The following is a 21,000-nucleotide window of genomic DNA, read 5'->3' on the forward strand; positions in this document are numbered from 1 at the left end:
GTGTTTTAGACATTGCCTATTATCCCCTGGGGGACAAAATCATACCACTCCACCTCCACCTCCATTGAGAACCACTGTGCTAGACTGATGTAGATAAACCAGATTTGATGATTTATTAATTAGCAACAACCAGAGATCTTGTGAATCCCAGGTTGACTACACACTGAGCAAGGACATGAGGCTAGGATGTTTTCATTCCATAATTTGCGAGGCCTTTAGTATGTTTCTACAGGCAGGCTGAAATAAAGCCAGGTAGCAAGAACGCCTCCCTCTCCTCCCATCCTCCCCACTCCATGTCTATGTAATATACTTCTTTGTATAGTATACAAAGCACTGGTTTTCAGGATATACGAACCATGGTGACATACTGACTTTTCAGTTGTATGTCCATAAAGAAATGACATAAACATTCAAATTTTTATTTTCCTTATTTGCGAAGTAAGATGTTTTAAGATTAGTTATAATAAAGTATGCAAAGCATTTAGCATGGTACCTGGCAGGTATTAAATATTCAGTGAGTGGTAGCTGTTTCCACTGCTGCTTTTGTTGTTCTTGTTTCCCATTTATATATTTGTGTATTCATTTTAGCTTCTTCGAAAGTGTTGACTCTAAATTACTTAAGTACTTTGTAGTACACTTGGTTCATTTATTCTTTGTGAAGTATAATAAAAAAAAAAAAAAAAAGACTCGGTTCCTGACCTTCTTGAGCTTACAGCTTAGAAGGGAAGATGTATTTATTAAGTACTTAAGACAAATGTTAAGACTGTAGTCAAGGTAACTTTAATGTATAAGAGAAATGTAAAATTCAAACTATAATAGGCTTCAGAAAAGATGTCTCGTTCTGTGACATCACATAATAGGGATGTCGAAGGAAGGGACAGCTGAGCCAGGATCTGAAATATTAATATGAGTTAAGTAAATAGGGAAGAATTCTCTATCGTAAAGGAAACAGAAGATACAAAGATGATCTGGCAGGAGGAGCATGGAAGGATATTAGTGTGGCTAGAATACAGAGAGCTAGAAAACTGGAAAACCCAGTAGATTTGAATAGGTGGATATAGATCAGACCATGGAGGACTCTGTAGGCCATGATGAATAATTTTATTTGTTTATTTTCTTAAGAATAGTAGGAGCTATTGGAAAGATTTAAACAAAGTGGTTGGGTATCATCTCGTGGTTAGATTTGGATTTCAAAAACTCAATCTATTTGCAGTGTAGAGAATGGTTTAGAAGTGGGACAGAGTGGATACTAGGATCTCAGTTGGCTACAATAAGTAATCTAGGCAAGTTGATACTGACACCCTGAGTTTTAACTAGGATTGTCCTGAAGAAATGCAAAAAAGTGGATAAGAAAAAAATTAATAAGGCCTATTCAGTGATGGGGAGATGCCAGGACTTCGAAGTAGCATAACTCCATGTACAGTGACTGTATTTCCTGGTGAATAACACTATAGGAGAGGCATGTTTGGGCAAAAAGAGTATGAATTTGATTTTGGCAAGTTGAGCTTGAGGCACTTTTGGGACCTCAAAGAAGAGAGAGCACATAGGCAATTGGATTGATTTAAACAGAAGTACAACTCCATTGATATCTGCATGTAGGCAGTATTTCTTTTTAGATGTTAATGGACTCTCAGAAAGTGTCAAAGTAACTTAATTCAACCTAAATATTTGTTAGGCATCTTCAGAGTAAATGTTGTGGGTAGGGCATCACGTTTTTGGAAAAAAAAAAATTTCATGGTTTCTAAAGAGAATATAGCCTAATGTGAACATGTTTAATGCAGAAAAATACTTAAAAAATTACACTGAGCCATAATCTTCATTTAAAGACATAACCACTATTCCAATCTTTTTTATATAAATGTTTGCATGTTTGTCCTCATACTGCATGCATAATTTTATACCTTTTTTTTCACTTAACATTATATTCTAAGCAATTTTTCATGTTTTAAAAATCCATCATAAATGCAAACACATGAGTAAAACATGGACTATAATATTGATTCCCCAATCATAAAACATACAAGTACAACGAAGTAAATCTAACAAACACAAGGCCTGTTGGATTAGAAAAAGATCAGTTTTATCTTAAATACCATACGATTTCCCTCATATGTGGAATTTGAGAAAGAAAACAGATGAACATAGGGGAAGGAGGGAAACTAAGGAAGGGCTGAAGCAAACCATAACTATAGAGAACAAACTGAGGGTCGAGGGAGGGAGGGAGGTGGGTGAGGAGATGGGCTAGATGAGTGATGCACATTAAGGACGGCACTTGTTGTAATGAACACCAGGTGTTATATGTAAGTGAATCACTAAATTCTACTCCTAAAACGAGTATTTTTTGCTAACTAGAATTTAAATAAAAATTTGAAAAAAAAAAAGGAAAAGAAAGGTTTTGTCTTATGGAGAGTACTATATGATTTATTTAATCATTTCTTTATTTGAGTCATTTTTATTCTATATGTTGTTGGCATGAATGTCACTGTGTGGATTAATCTTGTCTCTAGTTTTTTATTACGGTTTTAGTCTTATTTCCCAAAAGTAGAATTACTAGACCAAAAAATGTAATGAATATTGGATCAGTGAATATTCTTCATATCACCTATGTCATTCAGACTTCTTTCCTAATCCAGCAAGCCTTAAATCCAGTAGTCTCATGAGAGTGCCTGATTCTTCTTATGTATCTCTTGATCAGGTGCACACAAGTGAGTCATTTTCTAGTTTTACTTCTGATGGAAATTTCAGACTTTTGAATTAAATACGAGGTTTGTGGAATGGTTACACATTTTAGCTCCTAGCACAAAACCTAGTGCAATATCAACAAACGTAAGTCAAAGTGGAATTAACTTTCAGATTCAAGAGTCTATACAATCTGCGTTTTAATTCATGGAAAGTACTATGTGCTGTGTAATATCTATGAAAGTGGTTATTCAAAATAGTAATGTAGAAATACAGAAACAGTTATTCTCAATGTGTTGTTGTTTTTTTTTCTTCTCAGATCTTTTTGGGTTGGTGGTCTTTCTTGGTATTGAACCTTACTGTGTCAAACACTGGTGGGTTCGACTTCTCTATCGCCCTTACTGCAGGAAGAATCCTCAGCTCCTCTACAGCTTTATTGCCAAGATACTATGGAGGTCTGCAAAGAAAGATGTGATTGACCAAGTCAGTAGCATAAGTTCTTACTGATTAAGGACATTACAAGAAAAGGGAAGCGAGAGCTGGGATGGAAAGTTAAATTTTCAGGTGAAATCCTTTTTTTTCTTCTCCCTACAGATCCAGATACCCCCTCAGACAGAAGAAGTCCACTGGCTTCACTTTTCTCCAGTGGAAAGACATTTCTATCACCGCCAGCATGAAGTGTGCTGCCAGGATGCAGTAGTAAAGCTCAGGAAGATTTCTGACTGGGCCCTGAAGCTCAGCAGCCTGGACCGAAGGACAGTCACCTCCATTCTGTATCCACTGCTGAGGCTCAGGCAGGCCTGCTGCCACCCACAGGCCGTTCGTGGGGAGTTTTTGCCACTCCAGAAAAGGTTTTGTTTTCAATTTCCTTACACTGCAATTGACACTATATTAGTGATACACAGTGTTTAAGCTATTAGCTTTCTAGCCCCCAGTTTCATTCAGGGTCTTCTAAATGAGCTGTTGTCAGTTATTTTTAGCAGTGCGGTTTTTCTTTGGCGTGAACCCCATTTATGAAAGAGAGCCACATTCTCAAAATTATTTTCATGGTTTTAAACATTTCTTTTAAAGTTAGGACTATTTGGGGGTTTTATTGTTTTATTCTGTTTTTTTGTTTTGTTCTGTGTATTTTTTGCTGCACTTCAGATATGAAAGGCTTTTGTTCTTATTCTAATTTTTTGTTCCTACATCAGGGACTTAACTGAATTAGATTACTATATTTTCTTTGTAATTTGTGTCCACAGTATCTAGTCCACTGTTATCCCAGAAATTGTTTGTTCATCAGTCTGTGACTCAGCAACTGGTGTGTTTTGTTTTGTTTTGTTTTGTTTTGTTTTGTTTTGTTTTGTTTTAGCACCTGGTGTTAAAAATATAAGGTGTTATTAAAAATGTATAGAAAGAGGAATTATATTTTTGTCTTTGCCTTTAAGCAGTTTATAGACAAATAAGGGAAATGACAAAGATTAGTGATTCCTATAAAATAAGGCAAACCTACTTCATAAGAGGTACTTATACATGGCTATAGACAGTTAGAATATGGAAATAATTTCTATGTAAATGGTTAACGTTAGACAGCCTCTTGGCAGAAATGGCATTTGATCTGATCCTTGAAGAATCCTCATTTTTTTTTACAGATAAAAAAAAATTCAGGCTTATGGAGATTCATTAAATTATAATGCTAGAGATTCAGACTTAATCTTATCTTCTAACACCCATACTGTTTCAAACATATTGTGTTGGTACTTCATATTTTGGGAAGATTTTTCTACTTCCCTTCTCCATTGACCTAACTGGGAAAAAGTAAAGGAGGATGGGATCAGGTAATAGAATGCTTGCCAGAATAGTAAGAGGCAATTGAGTTGAAAGTGACAGTGGTAAAATGGAAGTGGAAAGAAAGATCCCGAAGATATACAAAGACTCTGTAAGAGTCTGATACTCTTGATCTTATGTGATGTAATATTGGCACTTAGGATTTTCTCTTCAGGAACAATCTACCTTTTCTTTTAGCACCATGACAATGGAAGAGCTGCTAACATCTCTACAGAAGAAATGTGGAACAGAATGTGAAGAAGCACATCGGCAACTAGTTTGCGCTCTCAATGGCTTAGCAGGCATCCATATCATTAAAGGTAGAAGGTGATTGTTTTGTTATCTCTGATTCTTCTAAATACCTAATGAGGCAGATTAGGTAGAGTAGAAATTAAAATCCCCCAAGGAAGACATTTAGTTTAGGTAGGCTCGACCTAATGGAGAGCACTTGTGCAGAACATTTGAAACACCTTCAAAGTTTGCATATGCTTTCACCATACATTTCCACTTGTAGAAGTTTGTTGTTGTTTGGGAAAGGATGTAAACAAAGATTTGGCAATAAATTATTCACCTTAGTCTATAGTAGTGAACAACTGAAAATAAGTAAAATACCTAGAAATAGAAGAATGGTTAAATTCTGACATTCAAGGGAATGCTAGTCATCAATTGACAAAATAAAATTATTTGTAAATTCATTCTTTCATCAAATATTAGCATGTCTGCTCTGCACCAGGTATGATCTCAGTACTAAAGATAATAGAGTAAAGCAAAGTAAGTCTTTGATCTTTTGGACCTTAAATTCTTAGTAAGGAGAGATAGACAAATACACACACACACAATGTGTATGGATATAGTTATGGTGTTATACATTATACACAAAATTTAAGCACATTAATAGAGAATCTTTTATTTCTTTTTTTTTTTTAATTTTTTTTTTTAACGTTTATTTATTTTTTTGAGACAGAGAGAGACAGAGCATGAACAGGGGAGGGTCAGAGAGAGGGAGACACAGAATCTGAAACAGGCTCCAGGCTCTGAGCTGTCAGCACAGAGCTCGACGCAGGGCTCGAACTCACGGACCACGAGATCATGACCTGAGCCGAAGTCGGTCGCTCAACCGACTGAGCCACCCAGGTGCCCCGAGAATCTTTTATTTCATGGAAAGATATTTAATTGGTATTTCCCATCTCTGAGGGATACTGTTTTTTTTTGCCTAACATCCGGTGTCTTATAGTCTATTATTTCATATATTTTGTACGTTTCAGAAAGGAGGGTAAATTCATTCCCTCATTTTGTAATGGCCAGAAGCAGCATATCAGTGGTTACATTAAATGCAATGGTCTAAATGTCCCAATTAGAGATTTTCAAGATGGATATTTAAAAAAACAGTAATAATACACTATCTACATGAAACCCTCTTTTTATTTAAAGATACAAATGTAACAGGATGAAAAATGATATGCTATATTAACACTAATCAAAAAAAGCTGGAGTGATTATATTACTGCCAGGCAAAGAGTATTACCAAGGATATAGTGTTATTTTATCACTGGAAAATAAACCTAAATGTTCATGCACTTAAAAGCAAGGCTTAGGGGCTCCTGGGTAGTTGCTCAGTGTATTGAACATCTGACTTCGGCTCAGGTCATGATCTCACGGTTCATGAGTTCAGGCTCCACTTCAGGCTTTGTCTGACAGCTCAGAGCCTGGAGCCTGCTTCAGATTCTGTGTCTCCCTCTCTCTCTCTCTGCCCCTCCCCTGCTCATGCTCTCTCTCTCTCTCTCTCTCTCTCTCTCTCTCTCTCTCTCAAAAATGAATAAACTTAAAAAAAATTTTTTTAAGAAAACAAAAAGCAAGGCTTAAAAATAAATAAAATACAAACTGATACAACTATAATTGGAAATAGACAAATTCATTACTATAGTCTGAGATTTCAACATCCTTCTTCCAATTATTGATAGAACAAGAAGACAGAAAATAAGAGGCATGGAAAACTCAACAGTAGCAACTAATTGACATAGTCAACAGTTATAGGACACTTTACCCCACCAAAGAATACACATTCTTTTCAAGTGCACATGGTATGTTTACCGAGACAGAGCATGTTCTGGGCTATAAAACAATTCAGTCAATTTAAAAGCATTCAAGTCTTGAGGCGCCTGAGTGACTTAGTCAGTTAAGCATCCATCTCTTGATTTTTGGCTCAGGTCATGATCTCACGGCTCATGAGTTTGAGCCCCGCATTGAGCCCTCTTGGGATTCTCTTTCTCTCTTTCTCTTTCTCTTTCTCTTTCTCTTTCTCTTTCTCTCTCTCTCTCTCTCTCTCTCTCTCACTCTCACTCTCTAACTCTCTCCTCTCTCCACTCTTCTCTCTCTCTCTGCCCCTCCCCTGCTCACTCTCTCTCTCACTCCCTTTCAAAATAAATAAACATTGAAAAAAATTAAAAGGATTCAAGTCTTAAAAAGTACATTCTCTGACCATAATGGAATTAAATTAGGTATCAAAGATAACTGGAAAGTCCCCAGATAATTTGAAACTAATTAAAATAATTCTGAGTAACCCTTGGGTTAAAGAATAAATCAGAAGGGAAACTGGCAAATATTTTCAAGTGAATTAAAATGAAAACATCAAGAGCTGTGGAATCTTGATCAGTGATTAAAGAGAAATTTATAGGACTGAACACTAACTTAGGAAAAAAGTTGTACGTCATTGACCTCAGCTGATACCTAATTAAGAAACTAAAAAAAGAAAAGCAAATGAAATACCAAGTCAGGAAAAGACAGAAAATAATAAAGATCAATGCAGGAATCAATTAAAAAGAAAACAAAACCAGTAAAAAGAGACCATGAAATCAAAAGCTGATTATTTAAGATCAGTGGGAAGTTATAATCCTCTAGTCAAACTGTTTAGGAAAAAAGAAAAGACACAGATTACTGTTAGTAGGAATCGGGAATGAGAGAGGTAACATCACTACAGAGTCTACAGATCTTTAAAAAATTGTGAAGGAATCTTATGTACAACTTTATGCCAGAAATTTGACAACTTACATATATGAACAAGTGCTTTAGAAGACACAAATTCCCAAAACCAACTCAATAAGAAATAGATAACCTAGATAACCTGCATAGCCCTGTATCTATTCAAGAAATTAATTTTACTGTTAAAAAACTTAACCACAAAGTGAATTCTAGGTGACGAGAAGCCCAGGTGACTTCCTTGGTGAATTCTACCAAACATTTAAGGAAGAAGTAATATCAAATCCATATAAGCTCTTCTATAATATTAAAAAGGAAAAAATAATTTTCAACTTACTTTGAGGCACCAGTATCCTGATTACAAAACTAGAGACCAGTGTCACTCAAGAACATACATAGAAAATTCTTTAAAAATTTTTAACAAAGTGAATCTAACAATATATTAAAAAAAAATAATACTTTATGACAAAGTAGAATTTATTCTGGGAATGCAAGACTGGTTTACTATTTAAAAATTAATTATCATTCCCTATCAAAGTAACACCAGCATTCTTCACAGAGCTAGAACAAATAATCCTAAAATTTGTATGGAACCAGAAAAGACCCCAAATAGCCAAAGCAATCTTGAAAAAGAAAACCAAAGCAGGAGGCATCACAATCCCAGACTTCAGGCTATACTACAAAGCTGTAATCATCAAGACAGTATGATACTGGCACAAGAACAGACACTCAGATCAATGGAACAGAATAAAGAACCTAGAAATGGACCCACAAACGTATGGCCAACTAATCTTTGACAAAGCAGGAAAGAATATCCAATGGAATAAAGACAGTCTTTTCAGCAAGTGGTGCTGGGAAAACTGGACAGCGACATACAGAAGAATGAACCTGGACCACTTTCTTACACCAGACACACAAAAAAGACCTCAAAATGGATGAAAGACCTCATTGTAAGACAGAAAGCCATCAAAATCCTTGAGAAAGCAGGCAAAAACCTCTTTGATCTTGGCCACAGCAACTTCTTACTCAACACATCTCCGTAAGCAAGGGAAACAAAAGCAAAAATGAACTACTGAGACCTCATCAAAATAAGCTTCTGCACAGCAAAGGAAACAATTAGCAAAACTAAAAGGCAACTGACAGAATGGGAGAAGATATTTGCAAATGACATATCAGATAAAGGGTTAGTATTTAAAATCTATAAAGAACTTATCAAACTCAATACCCAAAAAACAAATAATCCAGTGAACAAATGGGCAAAAGACATGAATAGACACTTCTCCAAGGAAGACATCCAGATGGCCAACTGACACATGAAAAAATGCTCCACACCACTCATCATCAGGGAAATACAAATCAAATCCACAATGAGATACCACCTTATACCTGTCAGAATGGCTAACATTAACAACTCAGGCAACAACAGATGTTGGCGAGGATGCGGAGAAAGAGGATCTCTTTTGCATTGTTAGTGGCAATGCAAGCTGGTGCAGCCACTCTGGAAGACAGTATGGAGGTTCCTCAAAAATCTAAAAATAGAACTACCCTATGACCCAGCAATTGCACTACTAGGCATTTATCCATGGGATACAGGTGTGCTGTTTCCTAGGGACACGTGCACCCCCATGTTTATTGCAGCACTATCAATAATAGCCAAAGTATGGAAGGAGCCCAAATGTCCATCCATGGATGAACGGGTAAAGAAGATGTGGTATATCTATACAATGGAGTATTACTCAGCAATCAAAAGGAATGAAATCTTGCCATTTGCAACTACGTGGATAGAACTGGAGGGTATTACGCTAAGTGAAATTAGTCAGAGAAAGACAAAAATCATATGACTTCACTCATATGAGGACTTTAAGAGACAAAACAGGTGAACATAAGGGAAGGGAGACAAAAATAAAAACAGGGAGGGGGACAAAACAGAAGAGACTCATAAACATGGAGAACAAACTGAGGGTTACTGGAGGGATTGTGGGAGGGGGATGGGCTCAATGGGTAAGGGGCTTTAAGGAATCTCCTGAAATCATTGGTTCACTATATGCTAATTAATTTGGATGTAAAATTTTAAAAATTAAAAATAAAATTTAAAAAAATTAACATGATTCACGAAATTAACTGAGAAGGAAAAACTTTGTGAGCCTCTCAATAAATGTAGGAAAAGAATTTGATAAAATCCAACATCCATTCCTGAAAAAAACTTTCTGCAACCTAGAAATCAAAGATAACTTTCTCACTTTGTTAAAAGGCATCTCTGAAAAATCTATAGCTAATGTTATACTTAAAGGTTGAAAACTGAATGTTTTCTAAGAGCATGAACAAGTCAAGAATGTCCCATCACCATTTCTGTTCAACACATTACCTGAATTCTGTCCAGTGCTGCAAGACAAAAGAAAAGTTACCAGTTTGAATAGGAAAAGTATATCAAACTGTCTTTATTTGCTAATATGATTTTATCCATGTAGGAAAATTACTAGAACTAGTAAGTGAGTTCTGCAAAGTTGCATTATACAAGATTAGAATATAAAAACTGATTTTATTCCTATATGCTAGGAATGAAAAATTAGAAATTACGATGATACTGTTCATAGTAGTATCAAAAAAATATGAGATACTTAAGCATCAGCTTGAAAAGAGATGTGTGAGATGTGTAAGATGTTTACAAAAGTCATGAAAACACTGAAAATTACAAACATTGCTGAGAGAAATTAAAGAACACCTAATTATACCATGTTTGTGGATCAGAAAACTCTTCATTGTTAAGACTAATTCATCCTAAATTGATACATAGTTAATGCAATCAGAATTTTCCAGTCAGAATTTTAACAGGCTCTTTTATAGCAGGTGACAGGATGATTCTGAAATTCACCTAGCCAGAACAACTTTAGAAAAGAAAAAAGTTTGAAGATTTATACTACCTGAGTCAAGACATATTTTAAAACTACAATAATCAAGACAGTGTGACATAGGCATAAAGATAGGCAGGTAGACCAATGGACCAGAATAGAGTCCAGAAATAGTCCCACTTATTTATATTCATTTGATTTTTCCACAGAGATGCAAAGGTATTTCAGTAGAGAAAAGTTAATATTTTCAGTAAATGGTGCTGGAACAATTAGATATCCATACTCAAAAAATAAAACTTTAACGTTGCATTGTATAAACAGTTCATAATACAGAAGATATGAAACAAATTAAAAATTCAAACTATAAAACTTAGAGAAAAACACAAAGGATAAAAAAATTATGACTTGGGATTAGGTAAAGATTGAGGGATGACACCAAAAGCACAATCCATAAAAGAAAACATTGATATATTTATCTTCATCAAAATTAATAAACTCAACTCCTCAAAAAGCATTCTTTTTTTTATAAAATTTTTTTTTTAATGTTTATTTATTTTAGAGACAGAGAGAGCCAGAGACAGAATCTGAAGTAGGTTGCAGGCTCTGACTATCAGCACAGAGTCCGACACGGGGCTCAAACCCACGAACCATGAGATCATGACCTTAGCCAAAGTTGGACACTTAATGGACAGAGCCACCCAGGCACCCCACAAAAGGCATTCTAAAGAAAATAAAAAGATAGGGGCTCCTGGGTAGCCCAGTTGGTTAAGCAACCAACTTTGGCTCATGTCATGATCTCATGATTCAGTTCCTGATTTAGAGCCCCACGTTGGGCTCTTTGCTGTCAGCATAGAATCTGCTTCGGATCATCTGTCCCTGTCCCTCTCTTTGCCCCTTCCCTGTGCTTGCTGTCTCTCTCTCAAAAATAAATCAAAATAAGTAAAGATTAAAAAAAAAGAAAGAAAAAGAAAGAAAAGATAAGGCATTGAATAGAGAAAATATTTGCAAATCACATATCTGAGAAAGGACTTCTATTCTGAATATGAAAAGAACTCTTAAAAACCAATAATAGAAAGCAGCCCAATGAAAATAGACAAAATGTTTGAACAGAGACTTCAGTGAATATATAGAGATGCCAAATAAAACATAGGAAAAGGTAGATATTCATCATCATTAGTCATTAGGTACACGCACATTCAAACCACAAGAACACCCCTATATGCCTTTATTAAGATGGCTTAAACAGATCACATGTTGGCAAGGATGTAGAAACAAGTGGAATTCTCATTCACACAGTGCTCTTGAGAATATAAAATTGTAAAACCAGCGTTCTATTTCAGTTACTAGCCTCATTTCCATGACCTCAGCTTTTATACTAAACTTGCACTAAGCACAGTGCCTCTATCTTTGTGTTGGAAGCATTCATTCTTTGAGAAATTTATTCTAAATTTTTATGGTAATTTTTCTGGCTATCTAAACTAAAGTGTTATTTTTTTGCACCTGTAGTGAATCACTGAATATTCTGTTGAACAGAGTCTATTGTTATTAATCTGTTACTGTATTTGTAATATAAGATTGCATAGTTTTATAGCTTTTATACCATGACGTTTAAGAGCTTTCTTGTAAGTAATGAGAAAATTACTGATGTAAATGTGCCTTTTTACAAAACTACCTTTAAAACCTCTCTTATAGCTTTGGTTTAGATCATTTGATTTTATTCTCTCCAAAACTAAGTAGAATATAGTTCTTAAAATCATACAAGTATTTCATAATGGTCAGGTACAGTTTTAAGCACTTTTATAATTCAAGATATGTAAATGCTTTTTTATTTCTACCTTCCTCAAAAAAGTCGTGTATATAGCTCTTCACTGTTAGAACTAAAAAGGCATATTGGAATAAATTCCAATTCTTTTGACCTTCCCACAAAGATTGCTAATCAGTTAGTCTCTTTGGGTACACAGTCATGGAGAGAATTTATCATTTTTCTTATTTACCTAATAAGACCTTAAAGAAATTAGTTGCCCAGAGAAATTTGTTTCTGTCTAATACAAGGAAATGTTCTAAGCCTCTTTGACCTGAGTGGTCTGTCTTTCGTTATTAGTTTTTCAGCATAACAGAACCAGCACTAGAAAGTGTCTCTTGTCCTGAATACTTGCATAGAGTTCAGAAGACTCACAGAAGATGAGTAGAAGTAGCTCTAGACAGGAACTGTGAAAAAGATGGGCCTTCTTACTTGCTATAGTTTTTGCACTCTGAACTTAGGTGTATTGTGCAAAGTTTATGGATCTCCGTTTCCTTATCAATAAAATACAGATAGTACCACTCACTTAGCCCCCCTTGAAGTATTATTATTCTTAATGTGAAGTGTTGATGTACATTGGAAACTCGATAGAAACATAAATGAAGAGTGGTGTTAGTAACCATGGTAATATGAAGTAACCTCAGATTCTTACCGCTTCTCAACCTGTTCATATGCAGGTTTTTATTATCAATAACTAATAACAGGAAAAAGACATTATTACATATTTCTTATAAATTGTACAAATATAGTACATGCAACTTTATGTACAAATCTTCTCTCAAGGACATTGCCTGAGAAATACTTAATTTAGCTAGCAGTGTTTGCAAATCTGGATTTTCTCAAATTATTAATCATCACCATCATTGTCGTTGCCCTCTCAATTACTAAGTGTGCCTGTGATTATAGTTTTCTGGAATCGATCTAAAATCTTAAACGATCAGTCCTTTAAAATGCGTAGTGAGGGGCGCCTGGGTGGCGCAGTCGGTTAAGCGTCCGACTTCAGCCAGGTCACGATCTCGCGGTCTGTGATTTCGAGCCCCGCATCAGGCTCTGGGCTGATGGCTCGGGGCCTGGAGCCTGTTTCCGATTCTGTGTCTCCCTCTCTCTCTGCCCCTCCCCCGTTCATGCTCTGTCTCTCTCTGTCCCAAAAATAAATAAAAAACGTTGAAAAAAAATTTTTTTAAATGCGTAGTGAAAGAGTATCAGGCAGCGTTTTTGTTTTATTTTGTTTTTTTAATTGAACGATAGTTGAAACACAATGTCACATTAGTTTCAGGTGTATAACATAGTAATAGGATGGCTCTATATGTTATGCTGTGACCATCACAAGTGTAGCTACCATCTGTCACCGTACGACTTTTTAATAGAAAAAATTTATTTTCAAAAAATTTAACTTTCCTTTATTTCAGCTTAGAAGTAATTAGGCAAAAATTGGGAAATTATGTGTCCTACCTAATAATATTCTGTCACAGTCCCAAATTATTTGAGTGGGATAATTGTGACTAAAATCTAGAGAATACTTGAGTGTCACAGATAAATACATAGGCCTCTTCTTGGAGATATGTGAATAATCAATGTACTATTTAAAATATTTTCAAGTCTTTAAAATCTAGCATCATATCTGAGAAATGATCATTTTCTATAAGCATTTTGTATTATACCTAACACCTTTAAGTATATATTGTTTTATCCTCATTATTGCCCAATGATTAAAGTATTATTCCCATTTCACATAAGAAAACTGGTATTCAGAAGGCTTAGGTGGTTTCTCAAGATTATGGCTAATAAACGACAGAGAATTTGCCCTGAATCTTTTGACTAAAAATTAATTTTTTATTATACTATGTCTGCTTGTTTATCAAATGGACATTTTAAACCTCAATATTATGCTATCTACAGTAAGTTGAAGCTCTTCATCAAAGATTTCTAAAGTCACTAATAAATTACTTGCAGATTATCACAATAATAAAAATAAATTTTGTTTTCCCATCTTGATTCTAAAACTGCAATCATCATTTTATTCTACTTTTTTTATGACTCAAGCTCAGAGAGTGAATGGATTTCTTCCCTTGGCCTCTTTTCTAGTTTCCTTTTCAGATTTATTACCTTCTTTTCCCTGGTATGAAGTTATGTGTGGTAGAGGATTGTAAAAGGAATGATTCATCTGATTGTTTCTAAGCACTTATATGTAGCACTCTGGAAGGCTCAGTGTGCAGTGGGATGTGAGACAAAATACCAAGCTGAGGCCTAACGGGAGGTGTCTTACTGCTCTTTTCAAAAAGCTTCGACTGCATTCCCATTAGAGTTCTTTGTCTTTCTGTGCATGAAAACTTGGTTGATTAAGAGAAATTCCTATCAGAAAGTGCATTAATAAAGGTTATGTCCATTCTTAATTTAATTGTAATTAGTAATTACATTTACTACTTGTAGTTTCCGTTGCTTAATAGTAGTATATTAACCATTTTTGGAGGTAACATTACATATTTGACTTAGAGATTTAATATTTTCCAATATAGAAATCAGACAGTGGAGATCTGACTTCTAAAAGAAATCTGAAATTAACTGCAAATTTGAGGGATTTGCGTATATTATATACAAATATGTATGATATACAGTGCATATTCTAAGGCCCTCACTGATCATGCTATTAAAAACGTGTGATTCCAACTTTGTACAGTATGTTTTCTGCACATATTTTTTGGAGAAAATTAGCTTGGCAAGTATCAAATTCAGTACTGTTTAGTTTACTTAGAAAGGTTAGTGCCATCAAGTGGCAAAGAATGGGTATTTCTAAATTTGGTTTAAACTTGTATAACTTCTTGAACGTGCATATTTTTGGGTCTTTCCTAGAAAGCATTTTTTTTTTTAAGTTTATTTATTTTGAGACAGAGCAGGAGAGAGGCAGAGAGAGAGAGAGGGAGAGAGAGAATCCCAACCAGGCTCCGCACTGCCAGCACAGAGCCCATTGTGGGGCTTGAACTCATGAACCATGAGATCATGACCCGAGCTGAAACCAAGAGCAGACACTTAATGACTGAGCCACTCAGGTGCCCGAAAGCATATATTTTTTTAATGAACATTTTAAAAAGTATTATAGTGAATAGTTAAAATTCAACTGCTTGTATTATAGGCTAGCCACCTTTAAAAAGTATAGTAATTAAGAAAGAATTGTTAAGTGAATTATTCTTTATAAATAATAGTATAAATACTAATAGAATCTTTTGCAGTCTTTTGAAAAGCTTCACAAGAATCTTCAAAACTAAAAAGAGAGAGCTTCTTGTGTGAAGATAATTGAGTGTTACTCCTACATTATAATGTGATAGTAATTTTGCAAAAATAATACTCTCTTTTATCAAAGTCAATAGAAATTGACTGTAAAATACTGTGAAATGTATGCTTTAGAAAACTTTGTATTTGGTAGCTTGTAGAACTAAATATAAAGCAATGGTATAAAAACAAATGTCTTGCACAACAATGTGAATGTACCTAATGCCACTAAACTGCATACTTAAAAATGATTGATATGGTAAGCTTTATGTTAGGAATATTTTATCATAATAAATATATATATGTATATAATCAGATTTAACAAAAAGATAACCAACATAATTTATATATATATATAATATGAAATATAATATAAATATAGTATTTATATATAATAATTTATATATATATATATAAATATCTTACTGTGGCTGTGAACAAAGTCCTAAATCCCATGATATTAATAAAACTAGTTTGAAGTGAAAAGAAAAGAATGGATGTGATGATTATGAAAAAAGTTTTCTCAGCAAACAAAAGCAAATCCTCTTCTTTTTTTTTTTTGTATCTTGTGATTTTCCTGTTAGATTTTTATTTTAATTATATTTCTCAATAATCAGTTTTGAGGTTTTCCTCAGGCAGCAAATAGGGTAAGTTCTATTATTCAAGCCATTTAAAATGTTTCCTGTCTCCTTTTATTGAAGCGTCAGAAAATTTTTACTGAAAGAACCAGATAATAAATATTTTAGGCTAGGGACGCCTGGGTGGCTCAGTCAGTTGAGCATCGGACTTCGGCTCAAGTCATGATCTCACGGTTCTTGGGTTCAAGCCCCGCATCAGGCTCTGTGCTGACAGTTTAGAGCCTGGAGCCTGCTTTGGATTCTGTATCTCCCTCTCTCTGTGTCCCTCCCATGCTCATTCTCTGTCCCTCTCTGCCTCTGAAAAATAAATAAACATTAAAAAAAATTTAATAAAAAAAAATCTTTTAGGCTTTGAGCCAGAAGGTCTGTTGCAACCTCTCAGCTCTACTGTTGTAATGCAAACGCTGCTATGCTGCTACAGACTGTACATAAACAAATGAGCATGACTGAGTTCCGATACCCTACAAAAATGCAGAGGGTTAGATATGACCCATGGGCCTGTACTTTACTTGAGTGAGTTGCTAGTTATGAATAATAATTTAAAAAATCATTAATTTCAGACTGATTGAGATTCATGTGACCAGAAATGGAAAGAATCCCTAAGTTTTGGAAATGTGGTTTTTCATTGCAAATCATTTGGCCACCAAGAAGAACAATACCTGTTAAGAAGAATATATGATTTATCTGAGAATTATGTGTAGGTTGATCATAGTGTTTTGAATATTTATAAATTTATCCTTAATTTCAAACATCAAAATGACTACTAATTGGCAGCATTTAACTTTAGTAAGAGGAAAACCATTTGTCTAAATTGAAAGTTAATTTGGTTTGTTTTTCAGTATAATTTTAAAACATAAATATATCTGATTGGTGTTCTCTGCAATGGAGTGAACAAGAGCAGCTATCGTCAGCTTTTTTATTGGGACGTTCATATTAAGTGAAGTTTCTTTTCTTTAAAAAGTAGTGAGTTTTAATCATTGTTACATTTTTATAGTAGATCTCTTCAGATACTAGATAACCAGATCACATTGGGAGCGAAATAGATGACTTTCTTGTGCTTTAAATCACCTTAATTCATCAGGTGAGTATGCCGTGGCAGCAGAACTGTACAGAGAAGTGTTGCGTTCATCTGAGGAACACAAAGGAAAACTCAAAACCGATTCACTCCAAGTGAGTAAAAACTAAACAATTTCAAGTATATACAAAATAATTTTTCGGAATATTTAAGAAGGTAAAGGGTAACAAAATGGATGGACTGAGCCATAATCTCTGAGGATGAAGTTTTGGATTCAGTGCTTTCAACAATAAGCACTCAAGGTGATTTGCAGATAGATGAATCACTACTATTCCGTACGTTCAGGCCATTATTGGCACAAGGCTGACTAGATAAATCTAACCTACGTTAGAAAAACAGGTTAAAGTATTTGTGCTTAAAAGAACGGGGTGAGGTTTATCACTTTTGCATATAAATGTTAACACAGTGGCATAGTTTTGACTGAAAGAAGAAAAATGCTGTAAACTAAGCAGTGGAACTTAGTGATAAAACCTTCCCACTGATCTTCTGATTTAATTTTTAAGAGGTTTTTTAGGAAGAGTTGAATATTTGAACTTCAACATTTATTTAAATTTTGAATCTCTTCCCTTTCTTAGTTCTGTCCAGTGGGTCATGTAGACAAGGCTCTCTAGCTAAATGGTAAATAAGGACTACTTTTATTAGTCTTAGTAAGTTTAGATTTGAGCCCCTAATGGGACTTCTTTATCATTCAGAATCTAGACCTTGGGACCCACATGTTCATCTGTGCCTCAGTGAGTATTAGGAAGAGTTTGGGGGGAAAGAGGAGAAAATTAAATACAAGCCTTCTGTATGGATAAGGATTATAGAATTCAGACCTTGGGTCAGAAGCAAACGTGTTTGCCTCGTGGAAGAAGGAAGAAGTACAAAGATAACATGCTCCTGAATAAAGGAAATAAAAGTAGAAAAGTGGGCAAGAAGACGGTTAAGTCCAGTGTGCCTGATGGTTCAAGAGTGAAGAGTAATCAATCAGCCTGTTTCTTCTTTTTGGTCTTAATAATCCCAACTACTGGGAAACCATGGCCCACTGAATGTTTTGCTCTATTCAGTCAGATTAGCCACTCTGCTCCCTTGGGATAAAATGTGGAAGGGGGTGGAAAGAGGTATTCTTCCCAGTCTACTCCTCCACCTTGTTCAGGAAGCAGTAGAAGTCCTCTTCCACAGACACACACGGAGAAGAGGAGCTGAGTTGCTACCACTTTGTTTCCGTAATGTTATTTACAGGTTTGTTGTTGCTACTAAATCGGATAGTGTTGCTGATTGTATTATTCATGTGACCATGCTGAAAAGACCTAAGACATTTGAAGTGACTCTTCAGAGATGAACTCTACAAAGATCTCTACCATGGCCTGTAATCTGTAGCCAAACACAATAAACCTTTATAGTCTCGAATCACTGGCACCAAGTCAGATGTTACCAGGACTCTTTCTGATAATTCTTTAGCCCTTAGCTGTCTTCCCAAGTAAAGAGTCAAGTTAACAGATAGAAATTACTTTCACTTTATTTCTTCTCACAGCCCTTGCTTGACTCCAGGGGGAGCCTTTAACCAGCTGCAAACTCAGTATCATAGTGAGAAGCCTGGTTTATACTGAATACAGAGACAAAAGATACAGTTTTCTCCTTCTTCCAGTAGTCTTTACCTCCAGCTTCTCCCCTTTCCAGCCCTTCAGTTCAACAGATCTAGGTCACAGCTGTGTTTTCCTATGGATTTCATTATGATAATATCATAATATAATTGGTAGGTTCATGCAGACTCATTTCCCAGAAGAGGAGTCAAGTCTGCGCAGCCAGCCTTTCTACTTTACTGGACTTACTTGGCATAATTATACGTAGTTCCATATGTAGACATATGCACATATAATAGAAGACATGTCCCTGTATCAGACATCCTGCTAAATGCATAGATATATTTCATAAGACTGCATATTTTTAAATGAAGAAAATTTATGCCATTATGAATTAAGACCTTTACTATGAAACTGATTTTGGTTTTCTCTGAGGAAGTTGGTGCTCAAATTGTGTTAGAGGAAAAGTTTTCAGTGATCTGATCTTAATGTGTTAGTAATCTATATGCTGTATGAATAGTGGATTTGCCCTTTAGAGTCCACTGCATTGGCTCTCAAAACTACTGCCTTTTGTGTGTTTGTAGAGACTTCATGCTACCCATAACTTGATGGAATTGTTGGTAGCCAAGCACCCAGGAATACCTCCTACCTTACGAGATGGCAGACTTGAAGAAGAGGTAATTATTTTTTTATTCAGTCTGTAAAAGAATTTTTTTCAGACTTTATCCATCTCAACATTTATCCATCTCATGTAATGTTAATAATCCATCTCATTAACATTTCCTAGGGCATACCACATCTAAATAAAAACAATGATATTTTTTTTCTGCTGCTTTTATGTTCCAAAGTTTGCCTCAGTTGGTAGAGAATTGCATAGAGATTTTGGATGGTAGACAGTTGCAGTACGCCATATTATGTTGTTTCTCTTGTAATCCACTTGCAGTTATATGGTAACTGCTTTTGTAGATATGGTTGTTGGTAGCCAGCAGCACATGGAAAGAAAAAGGGAAGAAGGAAGGAAAGGAAGGAAGACCTTGTTGATCTCGTGACAGATCTGCAAAAGATGTGGTTTAGTAAAAATAAAAAGCTTTGCACTTCCTCCACCTTTCTGTGTATTACCTAGGCGTAAATAAATTCAATATTTCGGTGGTGTTTCTTGTGTCCTCTCAAAGAAGTTACTTCTGTAGTAAGTCTTGCTTCATTGGAAAGAATGGTACAAATTATTTCACTGTAAATTGTTAATGAGCCTGATATGCTAGTGGCCCCATGGATTTTTACCTTTTTAAAAGTCAGAGATAGCAAAGCTAAAATCAAAAGAGTAGTAGATACTTTTGAAATGAATTGAACCTGTAAGTGGGACCTTTTTTATTTGAATTAAAATACAAAGTAAGATTGTAGAAGTGTGTACAGGCCTTTCTTGATGTTAGATGTCAATCTAAGTGTTAGAGATTTTGGAGTGAAATCTTCTTCCCTGTGCAGGCGTCTCACCTTACATACATCAGGAATTCTTTGCTTAAATGCCTTCAGCGACAGGAAGCTCTGGGAGGCCGTCGAGTCTGTTGGTAGACTGTTGGTAGCTGTGATGATCAAATAATTATAGCCAAGGAATTTTAACAGAAATTAATTGGAAGGTTGTGACAGGAACAAGAAAAATGCATCATGAGAGAAGGAAGAAGAAAAATGTATCGCACTGTATAGATATATTTCCAAGGAGACCATAGTATCAGTTTTGCCTGACTCCTACTATAGAATGTGAAACCACAGATCCAAGAAATTATCTACTTCAACCTCCAGCTCTTGCAAATGAAATAACAGAAGCCCAGGGAAGTGGCTAATCCAAAGACATGTATCTGTTCAGTTGAACCTCATGAAACTGCCATCTTTGTAAGTCCAAGGGTCTAGTGTTGACAACTTCACATGGCTCAACCCACTTCTAAGTGGAAACGTTAGGATTTCCTGTTCAGTAGTCTTTCTGGTTTTCCTCCCACTATCCCATATCACCTTTGATCCCCTCTCTTTATTCATAAAGTAGTTTCAAGAACCAGTTAAATATTTCAGTTAAATGGAAGAGAGTAGAGAACTGTATAAGTTTCCTAGTGGGAATTAATAAGGACAAAATTTTTCAGTATTTCTTTTGCTTTGCAAGTAATGTGATCCTTCTTACCTGGGAAAGTTGAAAGGGGAAGAATTTTTAAATCCTTTTGTATTAGTCAGCTAGGGCTGCCTTAACAAAATACCACAGGCTAGGTGGCTTAAACAAGAAGAATTTATTTCTCACACTTGTGGAGGCTGTGAGTCCAAGACCAAAGTGTCAGCAGCAGTGGTTTCTCCTGAGGCCCCTCTC

The 21,000-nt window shown here is 35.3% G+C and overlaps 1 protein-coding gene across 2 annotated transcripts in view; it reads left to right on the forward strand.

The window, feature by feature from the left end:
• The window catches only part of SHPRH (SNF2 histone linker PHD RING helicase), a 95,117-nt gene that overhangs the window by 26,584 nt on the left and 47,533 nt on the right, over positions 1-21,000 (forward strand). For both annotated transcript variants that reach the window (XM_027056697.2, XM_053222132.1), the window contains 5 exons: positions 2,999-3,162; positions 3,274-3,530; positions 4,687-4,808; positions 17,101-17,189; positions 19,241-19,333. In XM_027056697.2, the coding sequence (XP_026912498.1) occupies positions 2,999-3,162; positions 3,274-3,530; positions 4,687-4,808; positions 17,101-17,189; positions 19,241-19,333 (725 nt within the window). The remainder of the gene's footprint in view (positions 1-2,998; positions 3,163-3,273; positions 3,531-4,686; positions 4,809-17,100; positions 17,190-19,240; positions 19,334-21,000) is intronic.

The sequence above is a fragment of the Acinonyx jubatus genome, chromosome B2 (genome assembly GCF_027475565.1).
Source record: "Acinonyx jubatus isolate Ajub_Pintada_27869175 chromosome B2, VMU_Ajub_asm_v1.0, whole genome shotgun sequence".
Taxonomy (NCBI): Eukaryota; Metazoa; Chordata; class Mammalia; order Carnivora; family Felidae; genus Acinonyx; species Acinonyx jubatus.